Below are 25508 nucleotides of genomic sequence, written 5' to 3' on the forward strand. Positions count from 1 at the left end.
TTTTTTGTGTGATTTTATCAGTCTCTCACATCATTATGGAGGAATTTTGGCCCACTCTTCTTCACAACATTGCCTCAGTTCATTAAGGGCATTCTTTTATGCACGGCTCTAAGTTTTCCCACCACAGCATCTTAATCGAGTTGAGGTCTGTGCTTTGACTGGACCACTGCAGCGCCTTCATTTTTTTGTTTTTTAGCCATTCTGGCACAGATTTGCTGCTTTGCTTGATATCACTGTCCTGCTGCATTTCAGCTAAGTTTTAGCTGTCATCTAGGAAAAGAGGCTTTCTCCTGGTAACCCTTCCAGACAAGCCATGCTTGTTCAGTAGAAACTTTGTGCAGTTTCTCTGAGCATTGCACAGTCTGACCGTGACGTGAATTTGCTGGGAAATCCACTCCTGGGAAGACTGGCAACTGTTTTGAATGTTTTCCACATGTGAATTATCTTTTTCACTACAGAATGATGAACTTCAGATTGTTTGGAAATGACTTTATAACTTTTCCCAGATTGATGGGCAGTAACAGTTGCTAACAGTTGTTAACACACACACGCACGCACGCACGCACGCACGCACGCACGCACGCACACACACACACACGCACTTGAATGCTCCAGACCAGCAAAATGCCCAATTTTGTAGGAAAAAATAAAAACACAGTCTAATATGTGTAATATGCCCTTTTGTTGTTCATCTGAAGTTATATTTAAAAAATTTTAGAACTTGATGAGGGAAGGAAAATCCTCCCCCTCTCCCCTTATGTATAAAACTTTCGACTTGAAAGAAGCTGTACTTTGTTTTTATATTACGGTATTTATGAATAACTGTTTTAGGAAACTGTGTTTCATTTAGCCCAATCCGATCAGTTAAGATAGATACCTCTCATTGCACCTCTGGCATGATCTGTAACCAGTCCTTAATCACAGCAGAAGTTTTAGTTTACATGATTTGAGCGCCCTCTGTTGGCATTAAGTAGGTGTGATCGGGTAGTGTTTACAATTTTTTGCACTAGAGAGACACGGCCAAGGAAAAGGCCATACTATTTCACAGCACATTTAAAAAGCAAAAAAAAGCTAATAAATAAAATAAAATAAAATTAAATTAAATTAAAAAAAAAAAATACACATTCTCCACATTTGTGTATTACAGGCTTTTCATAGACCATTGAAGGTTAGAGAGCTACAAATAAAGGTAAGACATGATGCACAGTTTTCTTTAAAGAAATAGAAACAAATGTAAACGCTTAGAGGTTTTTGTCATTTAAAGGTGTAAAAAAATCACCACTCAAGTAAAGTCTTTGTAAAATCAAGTGGTGGATGTTTTTGCACTAAATCTTATGTTGCCTTTTATCGTTCGTCATCCTTTTAGAAAGTGAATGATTTAAGGTCCCAGCATGCTTTAAAGGGAAAAACATTAAGGACTGTTCTGAGGCCTTGGCGTAGAAATAACATCAACTTCGATACAATTATCTTTTCCAAAAATGTAATCAACAATGCGATACCATATTTAAACTTTTTCACTATCACTTGGCATTTCCCTCTGTTAGGGATACAAACCCTCTATTAAACTGCACAGACTGCAGTGCTAACCTGATGGATGGCAGCATTACTCTTTGCTCTCTTTATTCAATGCAAATGCCAGCACCTATTTTTGGAACAGCCCTTGTTAAAGAAATTACTGATGTCACCCTTGGCTGAACATGCGATGGGTAACAAAAGTGAGTGTGTGAAGAATGAACCCATGACTCATCTGACTGTGCAAAGCACTTTGCTGTCAGAGAAATGCTGTCAGTGTAGTTCAGACAGACAAATGAAGGTGCAGTACTGCAATGCCAGAGACTGACTGAATGAATTTTTGGATTCAGCTAAATGTTATGAATTCATTTCCAAACTCTTGTAGAGCACTCGAGTGGAAAGGTCCTGTCTCCAACCCTGGTTGAACACCTGAGACCTGTCTGTTTGCAGTCTGCATGTTTCCTCCTACAGTCAAGATGTGCACATTAGATGACCTGCAAAAATTAATGCATGCTTCTTGCTGAGAATCTACTGGCCTTTCCATCTGCTGGAGGTAAACCATGGTGCACCACACCTTCTGCTCATTGCATTGGGGAACAGTCTCCAGCAGTCTGCAACACTGAATATAGAAATCAGTCATACAAAGTTTATGCAGCCTATTATAGTTCTACCTTGAAGCAAAGACACATTAAATTCATGCATCCTCTGTTTCTTCACACTCTTGCGGAATGAAACTCACGAGGGTAATTTTATGTGTAGAAAATAAAACAATTACCTGATGCTATGACTGTTAAAAAACTGGGGTGTTTGTGATGTGCTTCTTTTTTGCCGTTTGAAGTGAAGACATGCAAGAGGAAGTTTGAGAACTGCTGCACTACAAAGTGAATGCAGTAAATCTTCACCAGGAAGCATGCATCAAAACTCTTTTACACTAGGTGGCAATGCTGTCATCCTGTTCGCCTTGCTCTCTCTGCTATGGAGTGTTTGTGGGATTTCCTTTTTCCAACTGGTGAATGAAAAAAAAAAAAATCTGTTGCTCTCCTTGCAAATCTCTCATGTTGGTGTACAAACTGCTTGAAAGAAAAATCACTTAGATTGGCACAACATTAGTGATACAATCAAAATGTGGTGGTAATCAGCAATTACTACAACTACCTGCAGGGCCTGTTCTCAAGAGCGTTAAAGTCAAAAGCCATCATTTCCTGTAACATAAAAGGCTTCAGAGGTGCTTTTATATGCTCTCCTCAGAGGCACATGAAAAAAATGTGGGGAAAGATCTCAAAAAATATAAACTGAGTAAAGAACGGATTGAAATTTAAATTCTGCAAGGATTTCCTCTTCAGGTACAAGCCCTGCTCGCATCCTCTCAAGGAAAGTGGGAAATGTTTGTTGCATTATGGTATATAATAAAATGCAAAGGAGTGCCATGTTATGTCACACAGAGCCCCCTGGTGGCCACTTCATTAAAAGACTTTGTATGTCTATCATAAGGCTGACACATACAGACAGTCCAGAGTTCCCAGACAGTGGAAAGTCATTTAAGGTAAGTGTCATATCTCTACCTGTATCACCTGTAGGAAAGCAACAAAGATTGAGATTGAGGGTGCACATTTTTGACAAAATGTTCCAGTTAACCACATCCTCTGAATTTAATCCATATACAGATTCAGTGGGCACTTTGTAAGGTACACCCAAGTATTACTTGGACCCCCTTTTACCTTCGCAGCTGGTAAAATTCTTCATGGCATAGAGTCAGATGGGTACATGTTGGATATGGTCATCAGCGATATTCAGATAGCCTGGTGTTGAAAACTATTCTCAGCTAAGGAGCCCAGAGTGTTCCAAGAAAATATCCCCCACACCATTACACCACCACCAACCTGAATTGTTGATACAATGCAGGATGGATCCATGCTTTCATGTTGTTTACACCAAACTCTGATTCTGCCTTTCAAATGTTGCAGCAGAAATCAAGACTCATTAGATGAGGCAACATTTTTCCAATCTTTTGCTGTGCAGTTTTGATGATCCCATGCAAACTGTGGCCTTTATTGTTCTTAGCTGACAGGAGTGATACCCAGTGTGGACTTCTGTTGCATTTGGAAATGCTCTTCCGCATACTGATATTGATGTCTTTTTGTTCTCTTCTTATGTTAGAGGGAAAGATGGGACATTTTTCAGTTTAAATAGACTGCCGAATTGGAAAGGGTGTGTTTGGAATATAGATATTGCCAGCTTAGAGTTCTGATTATTATAACAGATTTGCACAAGGCTTTCTGTTGACTATATTACGATGGATATAGGCACTATGACCGATTGGTTATTGAAGTCCACGCTTGAAACCTGGATGTGAGCGTTTTGTTCGAGACCCTCTTGGTGTTTTGAAATGGGACGTGACTACTGAGGCAGATCTGACCGAGAAACAGAGGACACTGCAAGTATGACTCCAGCTCGTTTTCAAAATGAAGATCTTGTACTCAGTAAGACGTGAAACAAGCAAGACTGTAAGCCCATCAGGAAAGTTTTTAATGAGGTCATAGATCAATTAGTATTGTTTTCCTATAGAATTTTGTACAACTGGATGAGTCACCCGTGCTGTCCATGAAAAAAAAAATCTAGAATAAATGCACTTCTACAGGCTTCAGTGTTCAGGCTTTTCGGCTACTGCTGTCTTTTATATACAGTATATGGAGCTGGCATTTTTTGTTTTGTTTTTTTCTTTGATTCTTTTGTGGTTTTTCTCTCCTTTTCTTCCCGTCTTTGTCGGGTTCTGTCTGCTGTCATTCTTTGATTGTTTCCACCTGTCCTCTCCTACCTCAGTGTATTTAGCTGCGTGTCTCGCCAGCTGTCATGTGTTAGTCAGTCACTTGCTGTTCGGAAGCTTCCACCAGTGTTGAAGCTCTATCAGCAAACTGTACTGGTGTATCAAAAGTAGAAGTGTGTAGAAACATGTCCAAAATGTTCATTTAGATTAACAGTGATTCACAAACTCATGATACCTTACACAGTTTAATTTTGAAGTGACAGACAAAGGGTCAAGCCCCCGCCCCTAAAGAAAATGTCATAAGAGACACGATGAACATTATTTGAAATGCAAACAGAATTATCAGATAGCAACAGTACCAAACAGCTGAATGCAAGCCTCAAACAGTTTCCTTCATATCTGTGTTTTGAGCTGATTTTTAACAACGGCTTGATTTTTGTAAAGCAGTCAGGCTGAAGAGTTTTCTTCTCTTTCTTCTCATTTTCTAAGAAATGAAAAGATCCACATGAAGTCCTAATTAGCTTCAAAGTGTCAAGGTTGACATAAATTATATTCACAAACTTGCTACATTTCCTAAGCTCCCAGCCTTTATTAAGTGGCAAACTGGGACGCTACCACTGCTGACAGAAGTGTATTGACCTTTAGATGAATCCACTAACCTTTTAAAGATTGCTATTTGGTGGCTGAAGTCAAACTGTGGTTACACCACAGATCACTGCATTGTGTTTTTTAGAAGCCATAAACCATCTTTTTATGACACTAACATCACTTTCCTTCCTTCTGAATAGGAAGAAGACCTTCAAATGCATCTCTCCATTCAGTTACTGTGAAAAATTGCTCTTTAATTTTTAAAGCTTACAGTAAAGAGATTTTATGTCCATTCCCACTAGACTTTTGGATAAAGGCAAAAGCAATTTCAGTGAACTAGAAAGGATCAATGTGCCAGATGTCAGCTGCCTGCTTTTAAAAACTAGTGTTCAGTGACGCGAGTATTAAATGCATCTTACATGGTATCAGCACCTTTTCGTGTGCAGGGGCTTTAAGTCCTCTCTCGTTAATTTTCATTCATGACTGCCAGCATTCAAACCAGTTATTTTAAGTCCACAAACACAGGCACAATAGTTCCAAATGCCAGCACTGAAAAGGTGTTAGGAAGAGATAAATTATTTGAATAATTCATGGAGTGAATATGGGGAGTCATTCAAATGTTTTTGGATTTTTAGATTGCTTTTATAGAGTGTTTTAATTTGCTCAGATGTAATATAAAAATGCGGAAGCAACAGCTTAATTTTCTCGAGCACCAAAAAAACCCACCGGTATGTCACTGCAGACCTTAACTACAGTATATTGATCTGGCAGCTTGTTTGTATTCCTTCACAGACTGTGTTCAGTTCTGGCACCGTGCCGGCAGATGCAGTGCCTGCTTCACTAATAGTAGAGCAGCTGCAGGCTTTGTTGTTCTTTATAGATTTTCAAGTTCCTTCACTACCACAAAGGTCTGCTAGTTATTCTGGCTGATTTAGGCTTCTGGAGAGGTTGAAGTTTAAGAAGCTGCAGAGCTCTGAAAAACGTGAGGGTACAAAACTCAAAGTGAATAATAAAGATGCATATAAAGATGACAGTCAAGCTCTGTCACGGTGCCAAAAGAGAGGTTAAGTCAGGGAAATATGTAAGAGCACCTGTGTTGGTGCGTGGTGTGTGGATGTGAGATAGCTTTCATCTGTGCTTACTTGTAGCTTGTCAATGAAAACGCATGTTAAGAAGGAATACTCACTAACACAAATATAACACCAGCCAATTACATGGAGGCAAGCTAATGCATCCAGCCATATAGACATTGTCAAGGCAACCTGTTGAAGTTCAAACCGAGCATTAGAACAGAGGGAGAAAAGGGTGTTTGAAGATGGTATGGTTGTTAGTGCCTGATGAGCTGGTCTGAGTATTTCAGAAACTGTGGATCCACTGTAAGTTTTCATGTCTCTTAGGTTTACAGAGAATGGTTCAAAAACGATAAAATATCCAGTGAACAAAGGTCAGAAGAGGCAAATGGCCAGACCTCTTCCAGCACAAACAAATTCAAAGCTTGGGTCCATCCCGCCTTGTATGAGCAGTTCAGTCTGCTGAACTAATGGTGTGTTTTCTTGGCATACTTTGGGGCCTTTACTACCAACTGAGTATACTTTAAACATCACAGCCTACATGAGTATCGTTGCTGACCATGTCCATCCTTTTATAACCACAGTGGACCCATCTTCTGATAACCGCAGCCAGCAGGATAACATGCCATGTCACAAAGCTCGAATCATCTCAACCTGGTTTCTTGAACATAACAGTGAGTTTACAATACTTGAATGGCCTTCATAGTCATCAGACCTCAGTCCAGGAGAGCACCTTTGGGATGTGGCGCAATAGAAAAAAAGTGTAGCAACTGTGTGATAGTAACAATAAAATATGGATTGTGTTTCCTGCACATTGTTGAATCTATACCACAAAAATACACATAAGGTGTAACTTGTGAAGTGGACAGGTGACTGCATATATTCTAATAACCACTAGTTTATGTTGTCTATTACCAGTTCTGTGCTGTTTTGATACACATGTTTGCCCCAGTGTAGCCAAATTTAACACTGCAAACTGTCTGAAAGAAATGTCAATTGTTGTGTGTGTTTCCATCTGCTTCTGTTATCCAGATATTCTTAGGAAGGTGAAATGTAGCAGTCTGGCTGATTGCGTGCTGGGTGGACTTGAATCGATAAAAAATGAAGAAGACAAAATAATTTAAAAAAGCAGCATTAAGTGGTGCTTGTCCCAGATATTTGTTTGTGGAACACCATGTGCTTTTTTTGGCTTGTTTTCACGTCTTTATCACATACCATATTGTTTTTTAAATATATTTGCCAACTTTTTCTACCTTAGCCAAGTGTTAATAACTTACACTATTTCTTTCTTTGTTCTTTTTTCTTTTACATTTTTTTCCCGACATTCCAAACTCAGTTTTCTGTGCAAAATTGAAAATGCATATTTACATAATTGTGTGTGTATGTGTGTGTTTTATTGTTTCTGTAAGTAAAAAAACAGGGCAATCAACCGTTCATATTGGAATGGAGGAGTAATAGATTGCGGAGAGGTTTTACCTCAGTTCAGGTGAGACAGAGCTGAGCTAAGACTGGTTTGGAGAGAGGTGCCAACTGGAGTAACTGGTATACCAGTTGTGCATCTACTAATTAGCTTTTCATTCAGTGGTGGGCTGCAAGCTAGGAGACACGTAGAGAAGCACTCAGCTGCTGGTCCCTGCCAGTCTGCACAGGGAGCCTGGGATATTGTTTAGAGAGAGCTGTGCATGTTCAGTGGGCATTTATTTCATGTTACCTAAAGTGTGTGTCTTGGAAAATATAAAGTATGTGTACTGCCAAAGTTATGTACTGAGAGTGTTGAGGTGGACCCACGGAGAGTGGAATCTCGGACCTCATAAGTACTTTCTAACACAGAGCGATGGAAACAGACCTCTGTTATGAACATCTGTAGAACTGTTCTACCGATATTTCAGGAAACCTCTATGGGTTTTGAGTTGGGACACAACAATGTCCATCTCTGATGTACTGAGGCAGACAGCAACTATGTCCCAGAGCTATTGCTGACCTTAGTTTGTCGCAGCGTTTAAGGCCACCACCTCAAGCCTGCAAATCGAATCACATGAGTAGACCAAAATGTAACGGCATAATCCATTTGAAAAGCGCAAGCACAGGATTTAGAAAAAAATACAGCATAGGTAGAAAACATAACAACAGAACGAGAGAGCCTCAGTAGTCTGAAATGCAGGCTCCACGTGTCTCCAGGGAGGCACTAAAAACTGATGCATACTGATATTGGCAAAGTGAATTGTTCGGTTCCTAACATCAAGCATAAATCAGTAGTTCTGGAGAATGAGCCTGCAGCCAGATGACATATTAAAGGAAAAACCTAAACAATTACGGGAAAAAGCACAACAAATCCGGTCGCTTTATCATCAGGCGCACCGAGCTGCACAGCGAGGCAGTCAACATCCAACATGCTATGTGGCATTTATTAAAATTCTGAGCACGCCCAGCTGTTTCTGTGTCAAAATGGCAAGAGGGAAACGATCTAAGTGACTCTGAAAGGGAGTTCATTGTTGGGGCATGGATGATTGCTCAACTGACAGATGCAAGGAACAGTGACTAAAGTGACTTCTGTGGTTATCGCTAACTGAAAAAGATCAGTGGCGGGGCTTGGAAATTGTGGTTGACAGCCCTTATTTGAGGGCTGTGATGCTTGTGCATTAGTGTGATAGGTAAGAAACGAGTCGTCCTCAGGTGCCTGAGAATGTCAGAGCAGGACGTGATGTGACTGTCAGTAAGAGCAGTCCACTGGTGAATACCTAGAGTGGGATATTATACTAGGGTTGCAGTGCATGAACCTGTTACAGGGATGAAAGCAGGGTGGAAGCTATAAATACTAATCTAGAGATAAAAAGGACATATATCAATATCAAAAGACCAGAAGAAAGGCTTAAGACTTGAACCCTACAGTGAGGGGCTCAGTGGACACATCTTTACCAATAAATGTGCAATATTTACCACAACAGCGTATCTTAAGTAAAATTAATAAATAGCTGTGTGCTGAAAATATCTCGATCTCAAAGTCTCCACTTTTTAGTTTACCTCTCCTAACCATCAACTGCATTACTTGACATGCAGCCAGAGCAGCAATCCTCTTTCTGACATATTGACATCCACTTGCTGTCATAAAATTCTTATGATGGATATGCATTTTCTGAACGCGCTGGGTGGTATGTGCTATCCACATGAGCCAGTGTGATTTGAGATGTCCCCACATGATTTCACATGCACCTCTGAAACATTTTGTGTGCTTTCAGCTGAGATTTGGATGTGATTTCTGTAAACAAGTCCTCCTTCTCCCATCTCCACCTGACCCGCCACTTAATGGGTCATAGTGCCTCTCCAAAGAAATGGAAATTACGACATGCACCAGTGTTTCTGCTGCTGGTACGAAAACCCAAAGGAAGCACATTACTCAACAGACAGTTTAATGAAAAGATGATTTTGAAGTGAACTCTACAGAGGGGCTGGTGTTTGGCATTAAACTTTACTTACTGTGCATGGGAAATAAGGGTGTCTGGCAGCTCATACCAACTCCTTTCACCAGCAAAAGAGAGGAAAATAGGTTAAATTATACATCATTAGCCTTCAATGAATATACAAAGAATCAAAATTACCAGTATTAGAAGAATAAAGAGAGAACAAGGAGTTTTCTGTACCACATTCTCATCATTTAGAGAAATATTTCAGCTGCCATTTGCTGCTCCCAACTTCTGGCTTCACAGAAACAGAAAGTTAATTTACGTATGAACCCCCAGCCCGAAAAAAAAAATAAATATATGGTTGTTCTTCACTGTAGGATTATCTTTTCATGCAACTCCTGATTGCTCCTTTCACTACTTGCACTTGCACATCTGTATCAAGCTCTAAACTCCTCCAGTGAGTCAAAAAAGTGAACCTTGGACCCTTATTTTCATTTTGAAGGTGAGGACTGAGTCACTGAGAGCTAAATGTAGCAAGCAGAGCATGCGGAAAGTGAATATTTTACTTGGTGTGACCAAAAATGTGTGCTGTGAGCAACTAAACAAGAGAACAATGGCAATGCTTCAATGCTTTGGCATCTTTTCTTTTTCTGCCAATTTATGGTGCATGTTTGAATGTCAGCAAATGATGAGCATGCACTTGGACACACTCCTGACTTTATGGACGATTTTCAGGCTTGTGTACTGTGGTGGTGATCCTTGACATGTGGCTTGGATCAGTTTAACACAGAAGTTCATGTTTGTTCCTACTTTGGCACAACAAAATTAGTTAAAATCAGTTAAAAAGAAGTCATGCATGAAGATTAGATGTGTTTCTGTTTGGATTAAGTTTGAAGGTTGGTGCGAGCACAGACAAGTTGAAATACTTCTTTTATGTTTAAAAGGAGAGGTCAGGATCATGAAGATTTTTAATATACCTATAATAACCCTTAAGCTACCTTTGTTTACTCTAAAAGAAAGAGAGTGAGAGACCACCTCAATTATCTGGCCAGCTGCTATGCAATCCTCCAACTCCAAGAAAAACATTAGCATCTGCTACAGGAAGAAACTTTAGCATAAGATTTGACTTTTGGCCAAAACCTAATAACATATAATTCAGGGAGCCATAAAATAAAACAACTTTGTCCAATTTAATATACCTTTAATAACCCTTACGCTACCTTTCTTTACTCTAAAAGAAAGAGAGTGAGAGACCACCTCACATACAGGCAACTTAAAACTTGATATTTCATTTGCTTCAGCATGAGTTTACATCCCATTAAATCACATTTTCTTTACATTTCAGCAAAATGGATCAGATGGCTGCTTGTTAAGGAATGCAAAGAGCACACAGACTGACAGACAGACGGGAGAATACATACAGAGATTCCATTATTATGATTATTATGATTGTGATGATGATTGTGATTATTATATGTTTCTGTAACTTTAAAAATCAAGAGATTAAATGATGTTACACAATATTCAGCAGGTGTTAGGTCCTTCATGCGCAGGTTGTCTGTAGAGCTTACAGTAAATCACACATTTGATGTAAAACTTTCTTCAGATCAACAATATTTATGTGGATTTTCAGCTATGTGTTGCTTGTTGATGTTCTCTCTGCATATACGTTAGTAACACTGTTAATAGGGTTAGGGTCACTCTGATGTGCTCACTTCTAATCGGTCCCTGTGAAAATCTTATCATCAGCTCTGCCTGCTGTGTTTTTGCCACCGCCAACATATCCAAAACATACATAGCAGGTCTAATTCCTATCTTTTAAACCTTCCCTTTCACTCTTGCTGCTATCCTTCTGTCACAAATCACCCCTGACACTCATCTCCACCTGCTCCACCCTCTTGTTCCCTGTCTGTTGGTTTTGATTGCTGACTTCAGATATTTAAACTCATCCACTTTCATTACGTCTCCTTCTTTCTTCACTGCTACACATGTCTCCCTCTCATTCATACACATGTATTCCATCTTGCTTCCACTGACTTTTTTTCCTCCCCAGAGCATACCTCCATCTCTCCCGGCTCTCTTCCACCTGCTCCCTACTCTCACTACAGATCACACTGTCATCTTGCAAACATATACTAGCAGAAAGTCCATGGAGACTTGTGACTGATCTCATTTGTGTACCACTGCAAACAAGAAGGGGCTCAGAGTCAGTCCCTGATGTAATCCCACATCCACTCTGAATCCATCTGCCCTTCCTATCATCCTTATACATGTCCCGCTCCACCCTCAAACACATACACATACACTCCTGACTTCCTCATGCAGTACCACAATAATATACTTTCTCTAGATCCACAAAGACACAATGCAGCGTCTTCTGAACTTCTTTGTACTTCTACATCAACACCCTCAAAGCAAACATTGCATCTGCAGTGCTCTTTCTCAGCAGGAAGCCATGCTGCTGCTCACTGATCGTCACCTCTCTTCTAACCTAGCTTCAACAGTTCTTTCCCAGAGCTTCATGGTATGGCTCATCTGCTTTATTCCTCCGTAGTTGCTATAGCTCTGGACATCAATGTCCTTCCTGATGCAACCCTCCCCATTTATCTGGGCTTGGGACCAATCATAGTTGTGATTTTGCTTTTGACAACAGGGGTGGCAATATATGTGCTAATGGTCAACTGGCTCTCAGGGCCTGTTCCTTTTGCAGTGTGTGCAAGTTTCCACTTCTACTGCAATGCTAGATAAATGATGAAAACACTCACTGACACATCTAGTTACTTTTTACACTGCAATTATTGAGTTTGGACTAATAGAGAAACTCCAAAACAAACTCACTGATGCATGGAAACAATGAGATATTAGCATTTATTTGGAGTTGCGCATGTGTTTACCTGATGAATGTATAATGTACAGCTGGTGACATCGTCTGGGCTCATATTTCAAGTTTCCCTCACATCCACTTTGATTAATATTTTTCATGCTCTTAATTTTAATACTTGAACTAGAAAAAGTCTCTCGAAAATTGGATAGGATGGAAGGACATTACATTCCTTATGGCACAACAAATGAAGCTGCAGAGCAGTTCTCGTTCAATTATCTGGCCAGCTGCTATGCAATCCTCCAACTCCAAGAAAAACATTAGCATCTGCTACAGGAAGAAAATTTAGCATACGATTTGACTTTTGGCCAAAACCTAATAACATATAATTCAGGGAGCCATAAAATAAAACAACTCTGTCCAATTTAATTTCTGCTGGCAGGCAGAATTCGTCACCTCTCGTGTTGCAGAGTATCATCTAAGCGTTCAATGAGACAGAAAATGATTCAACTAAACAACACAGTGGGGAATTCTGGCAACTATAACAGCAAAACTTGTGCCAGTTATTGCATTTTTCAAGTAAGCTACTCATTTCCGCCCGCTTGCAGAGATATCAGTCTTGCACCTGAGTATATTTTGAATATGAGAGTTTCCATTTACTTGGATTTGGAGTTGTGCAAACTTTTCGCTCATGCTTTATAAGCTATGTATTCCATGGGAATGCTTTTGATAGTCTAATGAAAATTACACATTTATGCTTGGTGACTTGGTGGAACCCCAGCTCGTGAACAGTTGCCTTTCAGAAGAAGTTTTTGCGAAGTCTTCTAACACAAACGACACTTTCCTCATTGAATTGAGGCTTCTTTGACTTCTCGAAGTTACAATTCTTGTCACCTGCTGTGCTTCACCGCTCAACATTATTAATCATGATCACACGGTGTAATGAAACATCACTTTGCTAAGTCAACTGATTAGGTTAAAGCTTGTCTTTTCCCCAATGGAAGCCTGGATCCATTTATCACAACACTGTTTGCTTAAATATGACAGCTGCTGCAACACTCTTTGAATCCTTTGCTCCTTTTTTGAAAACGAGAGGTGAATGCTTAATAGGAATCTGATGCATTTATTTCCATAAATAACATTGGAACCGATGGAAGCAGACGCAACACCACTCAGCTGCTCCTCGCACACACACACACACACACACACACACACACACACACACACACACACACACACACACGCACATAAAAAACTGGTAGACACACACATGGATGGGCACAAATCACTTGGGCGTGGATGTGCGTTCACCCAGAAAGGAGCTGTGTGATGATTCTCCCTCTCCATGTACCCTGTCTTGCAGTGATATTGTGTTATGAGTCATTAGTTTTCGAGGCTGTGCCCGCAGTCCAAAGATGTGAATTTAAACAAAACAGAGAAATGTGAGGACGGACTCTGTAGTTTGATTTCACAATGAAACATGAGTGAAGCCATGGAGATAAGAATACGTGTTCTATATTTATGCTGCTATTGAAAATTAGAGCTACTGGACAATAAACAAGAGACGTTACAGCAGAAATCCTTGAGAGCAAAGCAGGATGAAAGAAACTCCTCTTACAGACCTTAGGTTATTGTTAAATGACAAATCGCTTGTTTTCTGGGAATTCTTTCTACAGTCTGCGTTTTGCAGATAAGCTCATCTCAGGTATTCATCACTGCTACGATGTCTGTAGGGTAGAAGAACGCTTTTTAATCCGAATGCTGTGAAGAAAAACAACTTATAACTCAAGGAAGCAAAGGATTTATAGTTTAAAAAAAGACAAAAAAACATAACTTTTTAGAGAAGATAAGACACCCAAAGCACATTTTAAAGGTATGAATCAATGCTCACAACATGTTCTTTTTTGTTTTGTTTTTTTGAATGAAGAATTCAGCTTATCTTGACACAGGAATGTATTTTGTTTGTTTATAAACTGGTTTTTAGTTAATGAACAGATTTAAACTCAATTTCAATATAGACACAGAATGCTCATTTCAGAGCATTCATTTTTTTAGACTGTTATTTATTTCTGTATTTGTTTTCTGCTGCTTTTTACTTTCATGCAATGTAATTTAATTAAACTGCAGTACCGCTGTAAAGTTTTCAGTTATTGATGTGATACAAAATAATTCATTAACAGTTTCAAGTACTGATGACAGGATAATGTTGGCATTTCATAAACTTACAACATTAAAAAAGCATTTAATTGCAGAAGTGATTAAAGTAAACACTAGAGATGCACCGATCATTTGGCCAGGGTCACAAAATCACTTAAATCACCTTCACTGAGCTGAACTTAAAATGGACAGTCTGAAAAAGCCGAGAGAGGCAAAGTGGAAAAAGTTAAAGCCATACAGTCCCCAGAGCCAGCCACAAACCAAAAGCCTCAGTATGAGCAAAGGATCAAAGCTGTTACAAGAGAAATGAAAGAGAGGAAAAGGGTTGATGTCCTGTTAGCTGCTGAATTTACAGTTGTGGTCAGAGGTTTAGATACACATGTCATAGACATCAATGCCATGATATTTCTATTTGTAATCATTTCTGAACTGTTCTCTTTTGACAGCACTCATTAGATTTATCAATAATCAGAACAAGTATGAGTTATTTTGTTGTGTCACCACTTATCTGAGGGCTGGAAGATGACCTAAACTGTCACTCTTAGAACCAACCCAGGAAGCACCAAGGCTCAGGAACCCCATCAGTTTAAATACACTCTACCAACTCTGCCAAGAAGATCAAATATCCAGCACAAATTATCCCAGACATTTGTTGATAGCTACCAAATGTGTCTGGCAGAGGTGCAACTTGCTAAGGGACAATTAACTAAACATTAGCAGGCATGGATGCATAATTTTGAGCCTGTGTGGATTAGAGAAAATCCACAACCGATTTTTGAAAGTCTTTAAAGATGTGTGCTGTACCATCATTTTACCCTGGAAAGAGAACAGCTTAAAGAAAGAGTTAAAAACAACTCAAATTACCATGGTACTCATCATGGTATTCATGCCCATGATGAGTATATTTAAACCTCTGATCACAATAAATAAGCCAGACAATTATATACGTACCTGACATTTGTTTTGTCATATAAATATAATGGTCATGTTTCTATTTCTTAAGGTAAAATGTGCCATACAACAGGGGCACAATTAATGATGCATACATTTTAAAAAGAGAAAATCATGAAACTTACTGTTCGATAAGCTACAACATTGGAATGCTCCAGGAGAATTTCAATCGGTGCATCTCTAGTAAAGGCCATGGGGGGTCATTCCAGGTAAACTGAATATTGACAGTCCTGAGTCAAACAAATGGAAATTCAGTGATAAGATTTTTCTGTCACAGGGTATTTTTAGGGGTGGGGTTAATTCACATAGAGATCTGGTATCCTGTCCTCTGACATTACCAGTTTAGAATTTTGTAAGTCGATTAATTAAAATGTGAAACCATTATGGCAGTGTCACTGGCAAACAGTGCATCTATGAGAGGGTCATTTTGGATTTAATGATAACAGCTTTCCTCCACTGCTGGAGATATAACATAGGTAATTTGATCAGTAAATAGCACATTCATTTGATTTGATTAGATTTTTTTTTACACAAGGAGTAAACTCTCCAATGTGTCCAAATGATTCCAGGCACATTGTTAAAGCACACTTCACAGCTGTGTTCTCCCACACACTTTTTCTTTGTATTTTCATACTCTGTCACACAGCTAACTTAATCACGACTGGTAACGTAACTGCCACTTATGTCTCAAATTACATCTGAGTTGAAGAAAATTGATTTCACTTAATTGTTGCACTAGGAACTGGAATGTAATTGGCTCACAAAGATTCAGTCTTCTTTTGGCTCATTGTTTTTGTTCTGGCCCTGCACCAAAGGCCAGGCTGATGGTATCTATTAAACAGGCATTTTAATTAGGATTTGTTAGACAGCAAAACGCAGCTAAAATGAGAGTTACTGTTAGACTTTCACTCATCAGGTGGACAGTAAAACACATTGTTAGAGGATGGTAAGGTTGCTCTGCTGGATGTGTAAGCAGAGAAATGCCTCTTATGTTAGCCATAGCTTCTTTTTAATGAGGTAATAATGCACATCAAGCCTGAGTTTTTGTCAGCTCATTTTAGAGTCCTTCTGCACAAAAAACCTTATGGATGCATCTTACAGATGAGAAGAACCATTGCAGTTTTGAATGCGCGTGCATCAGTTTTAAATAACCAGAATAAAGCACAAGTCGTACACCAGCAGGAAGCCAGTATTCACACAAGCAATGCTGTAAAACACTGAAAGCTGATTTTTAACACAATTTCCAAAGAACCCAAACAAACAGCAAAGCAAAACTCTTCCACTTTAAATCTGTAAACTGTGCTGTGCTGTAAAAATGTCCTTTTTTTTTTACCCAGTACTCACCAAGGAATGCAATTTTCAACTTTTTCTTTTAGGAAATTGTTTCATCTCTTTAAAGCAAAGGTCACACATGCAACACACACCCTCCTCTATCTTACGCTTTCTCAAAGCTTTCGCTGAATACTAATTATTTCCATGACTTTTGAGTATCTCACCCTTAAGGGTTTTTGTGCAATCTGAAGAAATACCACTAATATTCAAAAAATATCATGTCTCCAGAGTTCTCTTACAATAGCGTTTCTATAAGTTTCTGTTATCTCGTTTATTCCTTGGCATTCAGGGATGGTTATACTTTCTATCCTAGACACTTGCCAAAAGGGCTTTTAACTTGCATTCTCAAACCAAAAGAGCTTTGCATCTGTTCCAAAATTCACTTGCTGGACAGTCACAGGCTCCTACTTGCTGGCAGCTGAAAAGCTCCTCTCGAAAATTTTGACATTTAATGCCCCGTTCAAGTGAAGCTCAGTAGTGGCTGTTGTGAGAATACAAGTATTACTTACTAGCTCTCCAAATGACGTGTCATGCGACGAGGCACCATCAAAAGCTCAAGCCATTATTGGCTAGACCTGCACTCTAATGTCTCTGTGAAATATAATTATATGTAAAAGTTTTACATAGATGTCGAAGTGAAAGCTGTCAAACAGCCTCTCCTGTAATGCCGAGGGAAAGGTGTAAGACCTTAGCAGATCTGTTGGAGGCCTTCTCTGGCACTGGAGTTTGACTTGCTGAGAAACACCATGCCTTCAGAAGACTCTTACTCTGGCCTTGTGCACTCTGAGATTGGTCTACACCATCAGCAGATGAGGATGAGGTCGACAGCACTCTACAGCAAGTCAGTGAAGAAAGGGTGACAGGTTCTTGCACTGGGCCTGGGTCGGAGGAGTGGGTGGTGATGTGTCCTAGGGTTTGAGAAGTAGTCGGCACAGCAGTTCTCAGGCACTGGCCACGCAGCACGCTGTGGAAGGCTTTCTTGAACTCCTGGCTAAAGCACGGGTAGATAATGGGGTTAATGCAGCTGTTGAGGTAACCCAGCCAGAAGGTTATTTTAAAGATGGTTTCAGGAGGCTTACAGGATGGGAAGATGGATCCTAGCAAAGATGCAGAAAGAACCTCAAATCAGAAAATGAATAAAAAAGCACACCAATGAGAGCAATAATACCTCAAGGTCCTAGATAAAGGCAGATATCGAAAGCCCATGGATCTGACAAGATTAAACCATTCTCTAATTTCACGTGGTTTCAATTTATTCATGTTTTTGTATAATTACAACTTTCTGGAAACAGATATTTTTATTTGTCAGCATGACAACGTCCCCGCACATTTCCAGCTTTATAAATAAAACATTTCCCAAGTGGATGATCTTGACTCGTCCCTTAACAAAAAAACAAAAAACAAATAATGAATAATTTAAAATGGCATCTTGGAAGAAAAAGGGCAAGTGTAATAACTGTACTGGCACTAAAAAGGCAGTAAATCTGTGAAATGGTTAGGCTTTTTTCCCTATTAATTTATTCTGGCATTTGCCAACATCGGGTGACTGAAAAAATTAGCATGCATGAGGGGAGCATACATTACAGCGGTGTAATCCTGCAGAGTAGATTCATTCTTTACCTGCTCCTTTAAGGCTTACATTTATTATACCATTTATTTATATTATTTTAAGTTGCTTTTTAGTTTCATTTTGTTGTGTGGTGCTATGTTTTTCTCTCAGTTATATTTAGGCCAAGTTCTGGAGCTCAAAAATGAAGCCAATGCCAATTTACCAAAAATTGCAGTGGCCACTTGAGGCTGGCTCCAAGAGCAAATCAATCCCCACAGAATCCCATTTTAAAAACATCAAACTTCAGAGCACATTACTCTATTATTGGATTTTGTTAATACCTTAATTTAGGAGCGTGGATGTTAGGCCTTACCTCGATGTAGCTGAATCATTAAACCTTGACCCTATTTGTACTGCTGGTGCCTTTTGGAGCATTTTTTAAACGAACTTATCTGACAAATACTGCGGTTTGCTGTGTGGTACACCCTGTCCACAAAGCTTTTGCTTGAGTTTTGTTGTGTTAAATTCCAGTTATTAACTTAGCAGTAACGAGGCATCTGTGATTTGTGTGCTTTGGGTCCACAGTTTCTTTTTTATAGATGTAGCTTTGAAACCAAGTGTTCTAGAAACTTCTGGCCAAAGAGTCTAGAGAGTAAATATTTATGCCCAGAACACTGACTTTGAGCATTTCAATTACATGTTAATTTACCATGTGTTTTTATTAGAGAAATACAGTTTAAATGGTTACATTTCATGGAATGTGGCCAAATCAAATTTACTTGACATCGACATAACTTTTGGTTGCAATCAGGCATCATTCAGGTTTAGAAACCAAAACTAATCTGTTAAGTTTTGGGAAACATCTTGGTTTCTCTCACAGTGTTCATGTAATTTTTCAGCTTTAATTGTAAAAATTCTAATGTACCTGTTACACAGACTGGGCTGGAAAAGGAAAGCAGCTGTCATAATGTGAACGTGCAAGTTTATATTTGATGTTGCCCCTCTGGTGTTGTATCACTCTGACCTTTGTGTTTGTATGATGTATGTTTGTATTACAAAAAATCCGACTATTGGCCTTAGCAAAGGTGAATGCTCCCCGAGTGCCCTTATAGTTGCTATTGAAGCAGCTGCTGTGAAAGGCTGGTGACCAAATGGTTTAGAAAAAAAAAACCAAGCATTTGATCTGAGGGGCTCAGGACAATTCAAAATAAATAAAAAATATACTTGTGGTTTTTCAAACCCTCAGTCTGTGAATCTCAGAGCTTGAATGAACACTGTGCCGTGAGCCGTGACGGACCGTCTCAGTTGAAATGCATAACTATCCTCCTGTGACTGGCTGCCTCAGGTGGGTACAGGGTGACTGAGGATGCCTCCTGGCATTACAGCCCATTAAGCCTCATGCTAGTTATTATCTATAATAGCTTTCATTGGGGAGGGAGTAGTAGTTTGCTTCTTTCCATTTCAGCTCACAGCTGAAGCCTTTTCTGCTCCAATATGGTGCTTTATTTGGTCTGTGTTGTTGCTTATAATTGAATTTCTTGATGTTCCTTTAAAGAAACTTGGCCAGTAGAATCAAGGCAGAGTAGAGAAGGAGAAAGAGCTTGCTTGATGTTGTTTTCATAGACCAAAACACCAACCAATTTTATGCAAACTATGGGTACTTTTACATTTTTTCACGTTGTATTTAGCAGTGACTCGAACAAAATTCAAACCTGGATACAAATTTTATGGACCGTGTACAATAAACGTGACACAAACGTAAATATAAAACATAACATGAAATGAACATAATATATATGAAAATTAAAAGAGCTGTAACAAATGTTTTTGAAAAACATGCAGTATAGATATTAATAATCGCTGTATGTTTGATGATGTGCAAAGTTTTGTTAAGATTAGCACACCGTTCAAGGATGCGATAAATATGCATGTGATCTTTATAATATGATGATTCAGCTGCTTTTTATGCAGACTTAATTATTGCATTGGAGTGGGACTGTGATGCACAGATTGCCGTTCCCAAAAGACTGTTGCTATTGTATCTAAAGGTAATATATTGGCAAATGTGAAAGAGCCACCATGAAAATTCCTACTGTCCCCCTGAAAATGACTGTCATAACTTCAGTGGACCTGAATTGACACCTTGCAGGGTTACCACACTACCACACAGACAAACTCCAAAGAGATTTTAACACCTGCCAAAGTATTTGTGGTAGTTCCCACTGCAGCAAGTGTCACGGGGATCACATTTTGCCATGTTGGCATGCATGCATGCACTTACACAAGATAAAAACAACATCAGTTGCAGCTGTTAAAGCTGCCCATCACAGTTTTATGGTCTTTTTTGTTTGTTTAATCCAATAGTGCAGAGCCCTTTAATGTTACGTTCCCCCTATTATAAGCAGATGGGCAATAGCACTGTGCAAAAATCTGTCACAGTTTATTAGCTTTGAGAAACAAATGACTCATTAATAGCTGTTATTTCCTAACAGACATTTAACATAACAGACAGTCACTGCAGGAGCACACGTGTTCGTACTAACATTAATAGCTCTATTTTCGAACACCAGTAAGCCATAATAGCAAGTGCCTGAAAAGAAAACAGGTGAATGGAACTCAGCCATCATTATTTATTATTAATCATTTGCTTTTGTGAGAAAAGGCCTACTGACTAAATGTTTCAACATTAATGTTACAGGGCCCTAGAGTGCGGCACTCTAAAAATAAATATTTGGTCGCACCTGTGCGACCAGATGATCCGGTAACAAAAAAAAAATCTCTGCAACTCTCCGTGTGGTCAACAACAGACACACATTATGCCCCTATCGTGGACTAAACCAATCAGAGGTAGTCAGGGGCGGGACCTCTCTGATTGGCCGTGGTCCAGTTGAAAGTGCAGGTGGAAGAGAGAGGTGAGTAGCTTGAATAAAGCGATATCAATTCATTAACGGATTCCACACAAAGACCTAAACACAGAGCGGACCCGACGCATCAGAATCAGCTTTGTCTTTCTCGGCTTTCTCACCCGACGGCCCGAACACGGACACGCTGTCGGAGCTTAGCGATTCTGATGTGTCGGGTCCGCTCTGTGTTTACGTCTTTTTGCGCTGATTCTGAGCTGCAGGTTTTGTCTCTCTCCAACCAAAATTCGCCGAGCCAGCAGCAAAAGAAGCAGCAAACTGCGCTTCACATTTGATCAATGTCGTCATGAATTCCCTCTGACTTTTGCTGTTTTGCTTCCACCATGATAAAAATCACACTTCCTGCACAGCTCTCTCTCTCTCTCTGTACTTCAGGAACAGTTTCCCGTCTCAAATCTGTTTTCTGCATTATTCATTCGCTTATTACCCACCAGTCTACCATTGTTTACAGCGCTTTTTCTTTTTTCACTTAAATGACCTCGGACAAGAAAGCCTAATTTCTGCTGTTCAATACTGAAGAAATTTAAACTTCTTAAAATTATGCAAAATTGCAGAATATTTTTAAGGTTATCTGCTATAAAAAGCCAGACCAGGAAAATCTCCTTCATGTTTTCCTGTGTTTTATTCTCAGTTACTTTCACACAAAGGCATCTGCTGTGATGTTCACAATTCTGATGAAGTCAGTACTGATAAATGATCAGAATTATAATATTTCTGACTGTCTGAGGCTAAATTGAATCAAATCAGGACTTTGAGAACCGGAATCGAATGGATTATAGAAATCAGTGATGATACCCAGCCCTAGTGAGCAGCCTAGGCCTGAGAGAAGTGGATGTAGCTGTGGGTAATAAGAAAAGATGAAAAGAACTATTGACAACTTTTTTGTTAAGGCCTGATCTGTCTGAAATTCATAGCCAGTGCTCTGACACGGTGTCATCAACCTTTGAATGCTGAAAAAGCACAGTGTATCCAGAAAACACATTATATGCTGCAGTAAATGCACTGCCCAAGTGTCCCCTCTCCCCACGGCCTTTCAGCAGCAGACAGCAGCAAACAGGTCGTCAGAGGAGGCCAAGATGATGATTAAGTTTAACATTTTCTACAATATTGACAAAGCACTTTAAGCACAAGTTTGTTAGTTAATAATTTAGAAATTAATATTGTCTGTATGGACTCCCCCCAAAGAAAGTGCACATGTAAAACTGCGGTGTTAAGCGATGCGGTTGAAAAATTTGAGTGCGCCTAACTTTTGTGCCGGTACGCCCAAGTTTTTAAAGTTAGGCGTACCGGTGCGCCCATGTCAAAAAGTTAGTCTAGAGCCCTGTGTTAAACAACAATGGCATAGAAATGATCATAAAAGTTGGAAAATAAGGGCAGTGAAAATAGTAAATCTTTGATATCATCTCTATCAACATGGAAAAACTAACTACGGTAGTTGACCTTGGCTTGGTATTGTTTTGTCATATTATGATAACTGGGGTACAGTTATTGTGATGTGTTAATCCCAGTATATAAAGACTTGATTGTTGACTAAACCGAGACATGAACATCTAGTCTTTAGAATAAAAGGCCTTTTGTTTGCACTTGGATTATACCTTGTGTCTGTTATATGGATAGTTATGAAAGTACACACTGCAAAGAAAAAACTGAAAACGATAACACGTATATTATTTGTCCAGATGATGTGTTTCATCCACGTCTCCTACGTCTCTTATCGTAGCTGGGTTCCGCCTTCAATAAGATTAGTATTTATGTAACCAAATAGATTTTTCAGCGTGAATCTCACCATCTGTGACCTGGGAGGTAAATACTGACTGACTGGTATTCTTAAAAACATGCCGGTCCACTCCAACGATCACACTTATCTCAGTCAAGCTGTAAGAGTTATTTCAGAAGCAATTAAGATTTCTAGATAGAGCCTCACAACGGTTGGTCTCTGTCCTCTCTTACATCTGTGATAGCATCACTGCTGTCACCATCATTGACGAGAATGTAGGAAAAATTTCTTACACATAAAGCTGAGGATATCTGACTGAATGGACATTCACCTTTTATTGAGCTTCTTCACATTATCCTCAGCCCATATCTACAGATGGACACCAGCAGAATAATTCATGCTTGACAGATCTTTTCCATTCAATGGGGCTTCTGTGAAAATGCTAAAATTACAGTTATAGTCTTCTAAAAGGAAAAAAAAAAATCAACATTGTTTGAATCACATTAAGTCTCCTGCTTGGAAATGTCAAGTTTTTCATTATCTTTGCAATCAAAATATTCCAAGAAACCTGCCAATCAAACAAAAAAAAAAAAAAAGTAATGCACTTACTGTCAGACTAAGGGAACTGAGGTGTAACTCTATTACAAGCAAATTAATTCCAAAAATAATTAATGATAAGCAGACTTTAGATTCTCCAAAACAAGTTATACTATATTTTTCCTCTTCTTTAAACCTGCCTTAAACCAACGTTACAAGTGTGGCATATAGGAGTAGGTTTCATTCTATTGCTACATTTACTAGTCTATTCTAGGGTTAACTATCTTCTGGGTAATAGGTGGATACTGCTAAAGTGTTATTTATTGAAGTGGGAGGGGTTATAAAGCCGCATGCTGCAGTGGCTGTACCCAAATACTAAATGGTGTGCATCCCCATTTAGCATAACCACTGCTGTAATGAAGTTTTCTCCAGTTCGATTATTTTATCTTTAGTCTGATTTCTTTTTTCTTTGTTGTACTAAAACCTTTAGCAGCAAAGAAAAAGAACACAGACTGTTGAACATTTTCAAGGCTCTTTCTTTGTGTTTTCACCACCCAGCCATCTGACACAGGTACATCCATACAAAACTTGTTTTACAAAGACAATTTCAACTCATCTGCATTTTTAACCTTCAGTGAGGTTGAAAATGCCGTGATAATATTATATAAATATTTGTGTATTTTTTTCATTTCAAAATACCATGTTTTCTCTTGTGTATATATTGATAAATAACTATTTTCTGCTCTCCAACTTTTTGATGCTATATGGAACATTTTTAGTAGCTAAAACAGCAGTAAATGTCCTTCAGTATGCAACAAAAGATGAATTTCTCTTTGAGAATAGCAGATGCTTAGGTGTGTGCCTTGAACCTAAAGAAGAACACGAGTGTTACAAAGTGAGGCTTTGTCAGCTTCAGTGCAGAGGAGGTAAGAAGGTACCTACCGATGGGCAAAACCAGGAAAAAAGGCAGCCAGCACATAATAAAGCATCCAACGACAATGCCAAGAGTCTTGGCTGCTTTTTCTTCTCTTGAGAACTTCAGCAGCCTTGGTAGGGAAAAGGAGGAGCGTTTATGCATTGCGGTCCCCTCGTCACCCTCCTGCTTCCCTATCTGAGCAGCGTTCCCTCTGTGTATCCTCAGCATCACCCCCTCCATCTCTACCCCCTTTCCTTTCCTCCCTTTCCTCAGGGTTTTGGTCTCTCTCTTCGCCACGGTATATACACGACAGTACATGGCCAGGATGATGACCAGTGGTATATAGAAAGATCCTAAGGCTGAGAACAAGGCGTAGCCAGGCTCCTCTGTAATTCGGCACACTGTCTCGTCCTCTGGGTCGGGCTCTTTCCAGCCGAATAGAGGGCCAACAGATATAGCTGCTGAGAGTCCCCAGAGAGCAGCCACCGCGGTCAGGCCTCGCCGTCCGGTAGCTATAGCGGGGTAACGCAGGGGGTAGCTGACAGCCAGGTAGCGGTCAATAGAAATCACACACAGGCTGAGGATAGAGGCAGTGCAGCAGAGGACATCCAGGGCGGCCCATACGCTGCAGAAGGACCGGCCAAACACCCACCTGCCGAGAGCCTCTGAGGTGGCGGAGAAGGGCAGGACAGCAGAGCTGAGCAGCAGGTCTGCTGCTGCCAGGTTGGCAATGAAGTAATGTGTCACAGAGCGCCAGTGGTGGTGGAACAGCACAGACAGGATGACCAAGATGTTTCCGAGGACCCCAAACACTACAAAGACCACCAGCACCATCCCCAGGACGACTGCCTTGGCTACATCCACCTCTGGGTGGGCGGAGGAGCTGCAGTTTGGACAAAGACCTGCTGCAGAATAAACACTCATGTTCTCTGCAGGAAACATTGTAATCTGCTGGTTGCATTAAGATGTAAAGTGTCTTGCAAATTGATGACACTCATGCCACATCTGTTCTTTAATTACTTCAGCTCCAACCCTCTGCCGTCTTCCGCTCCTCCCAGTGCAGAGGATAAAAGCTTTTACAGCTGCATAAACTGCTCTTCCAGTTAATTTGTAGGTACAGTGGCTCTTGCCAGCACTCCAGTGATCATGTGGCCAGGGTTGCTTGGCAGAACGTCTTATGCTGGAAGAGTAACACTGCCACAGTTTGCCATATTTAGTCTGGAAAAGCTTAATAAAAATGACAAATGCTCAAGTGGCAGTCACAGATGGATT

At 39.8% G+C, this 25508-nt stretch overlaps 1 protein-coding gene across 1 annotated transcript; it reads right to left on the reverse strand.

Moving 5' to 3' along the window:
- Positions 1-17241: 17241 nt before the first annotated feature.
- Positions 17242-25178, reverse strand: adra1ab (adrenoceptor alpha 1Ab). The gene is made up of 2 exons (XM_085358033.1): positions 24263-25178; positions 17242-17693 (listed from the first exon to the last, which is right to left on the reverse strand). The coding sequence occupies exons 1-2, from the start codon at positions 25176-25178 to the stop codon at positions 17242-17244; spliced, it is 1368 nt and encodes a 455-aa protein (XP_085214159.1).
- Between the last annotated feature and the right edge of the window lie 330 nt (positions 25179-25508).

Source organism: Diplotaxodon limnothrissa, linkage group LG7 (genome assembly GCF_057381915.1).
Source record: "Diplotaxodon limnothrissa isolate DT_005_m linkage group LG7, D_limnothrissa_male_GT1.1, whole genome shotgun sequence".
Lineage (NCBI taxonomy): Eukaryota > Metazoa > Chordata > Actinopteri > Cichliformes > Cichlidae > Diplotaxodon > Diplotaxodon limnothrissa.

Coding starts and splice junctions, on each gene's coding strand:
- adra1ab (XM_085358033.1), bottom strand. CDS start 25,178: ATGTTTCCTGCAGAGAACATGAGTGTTTATTCTGCAGCAGGTCTTTGT. Junction 17,694..24,262: donor TTTCCTGGTTTTGCCCATCG/GTAGGTACCTTC, acceptor CATCTTTGCTAG/GATCCATCTTCCCATCCTGT.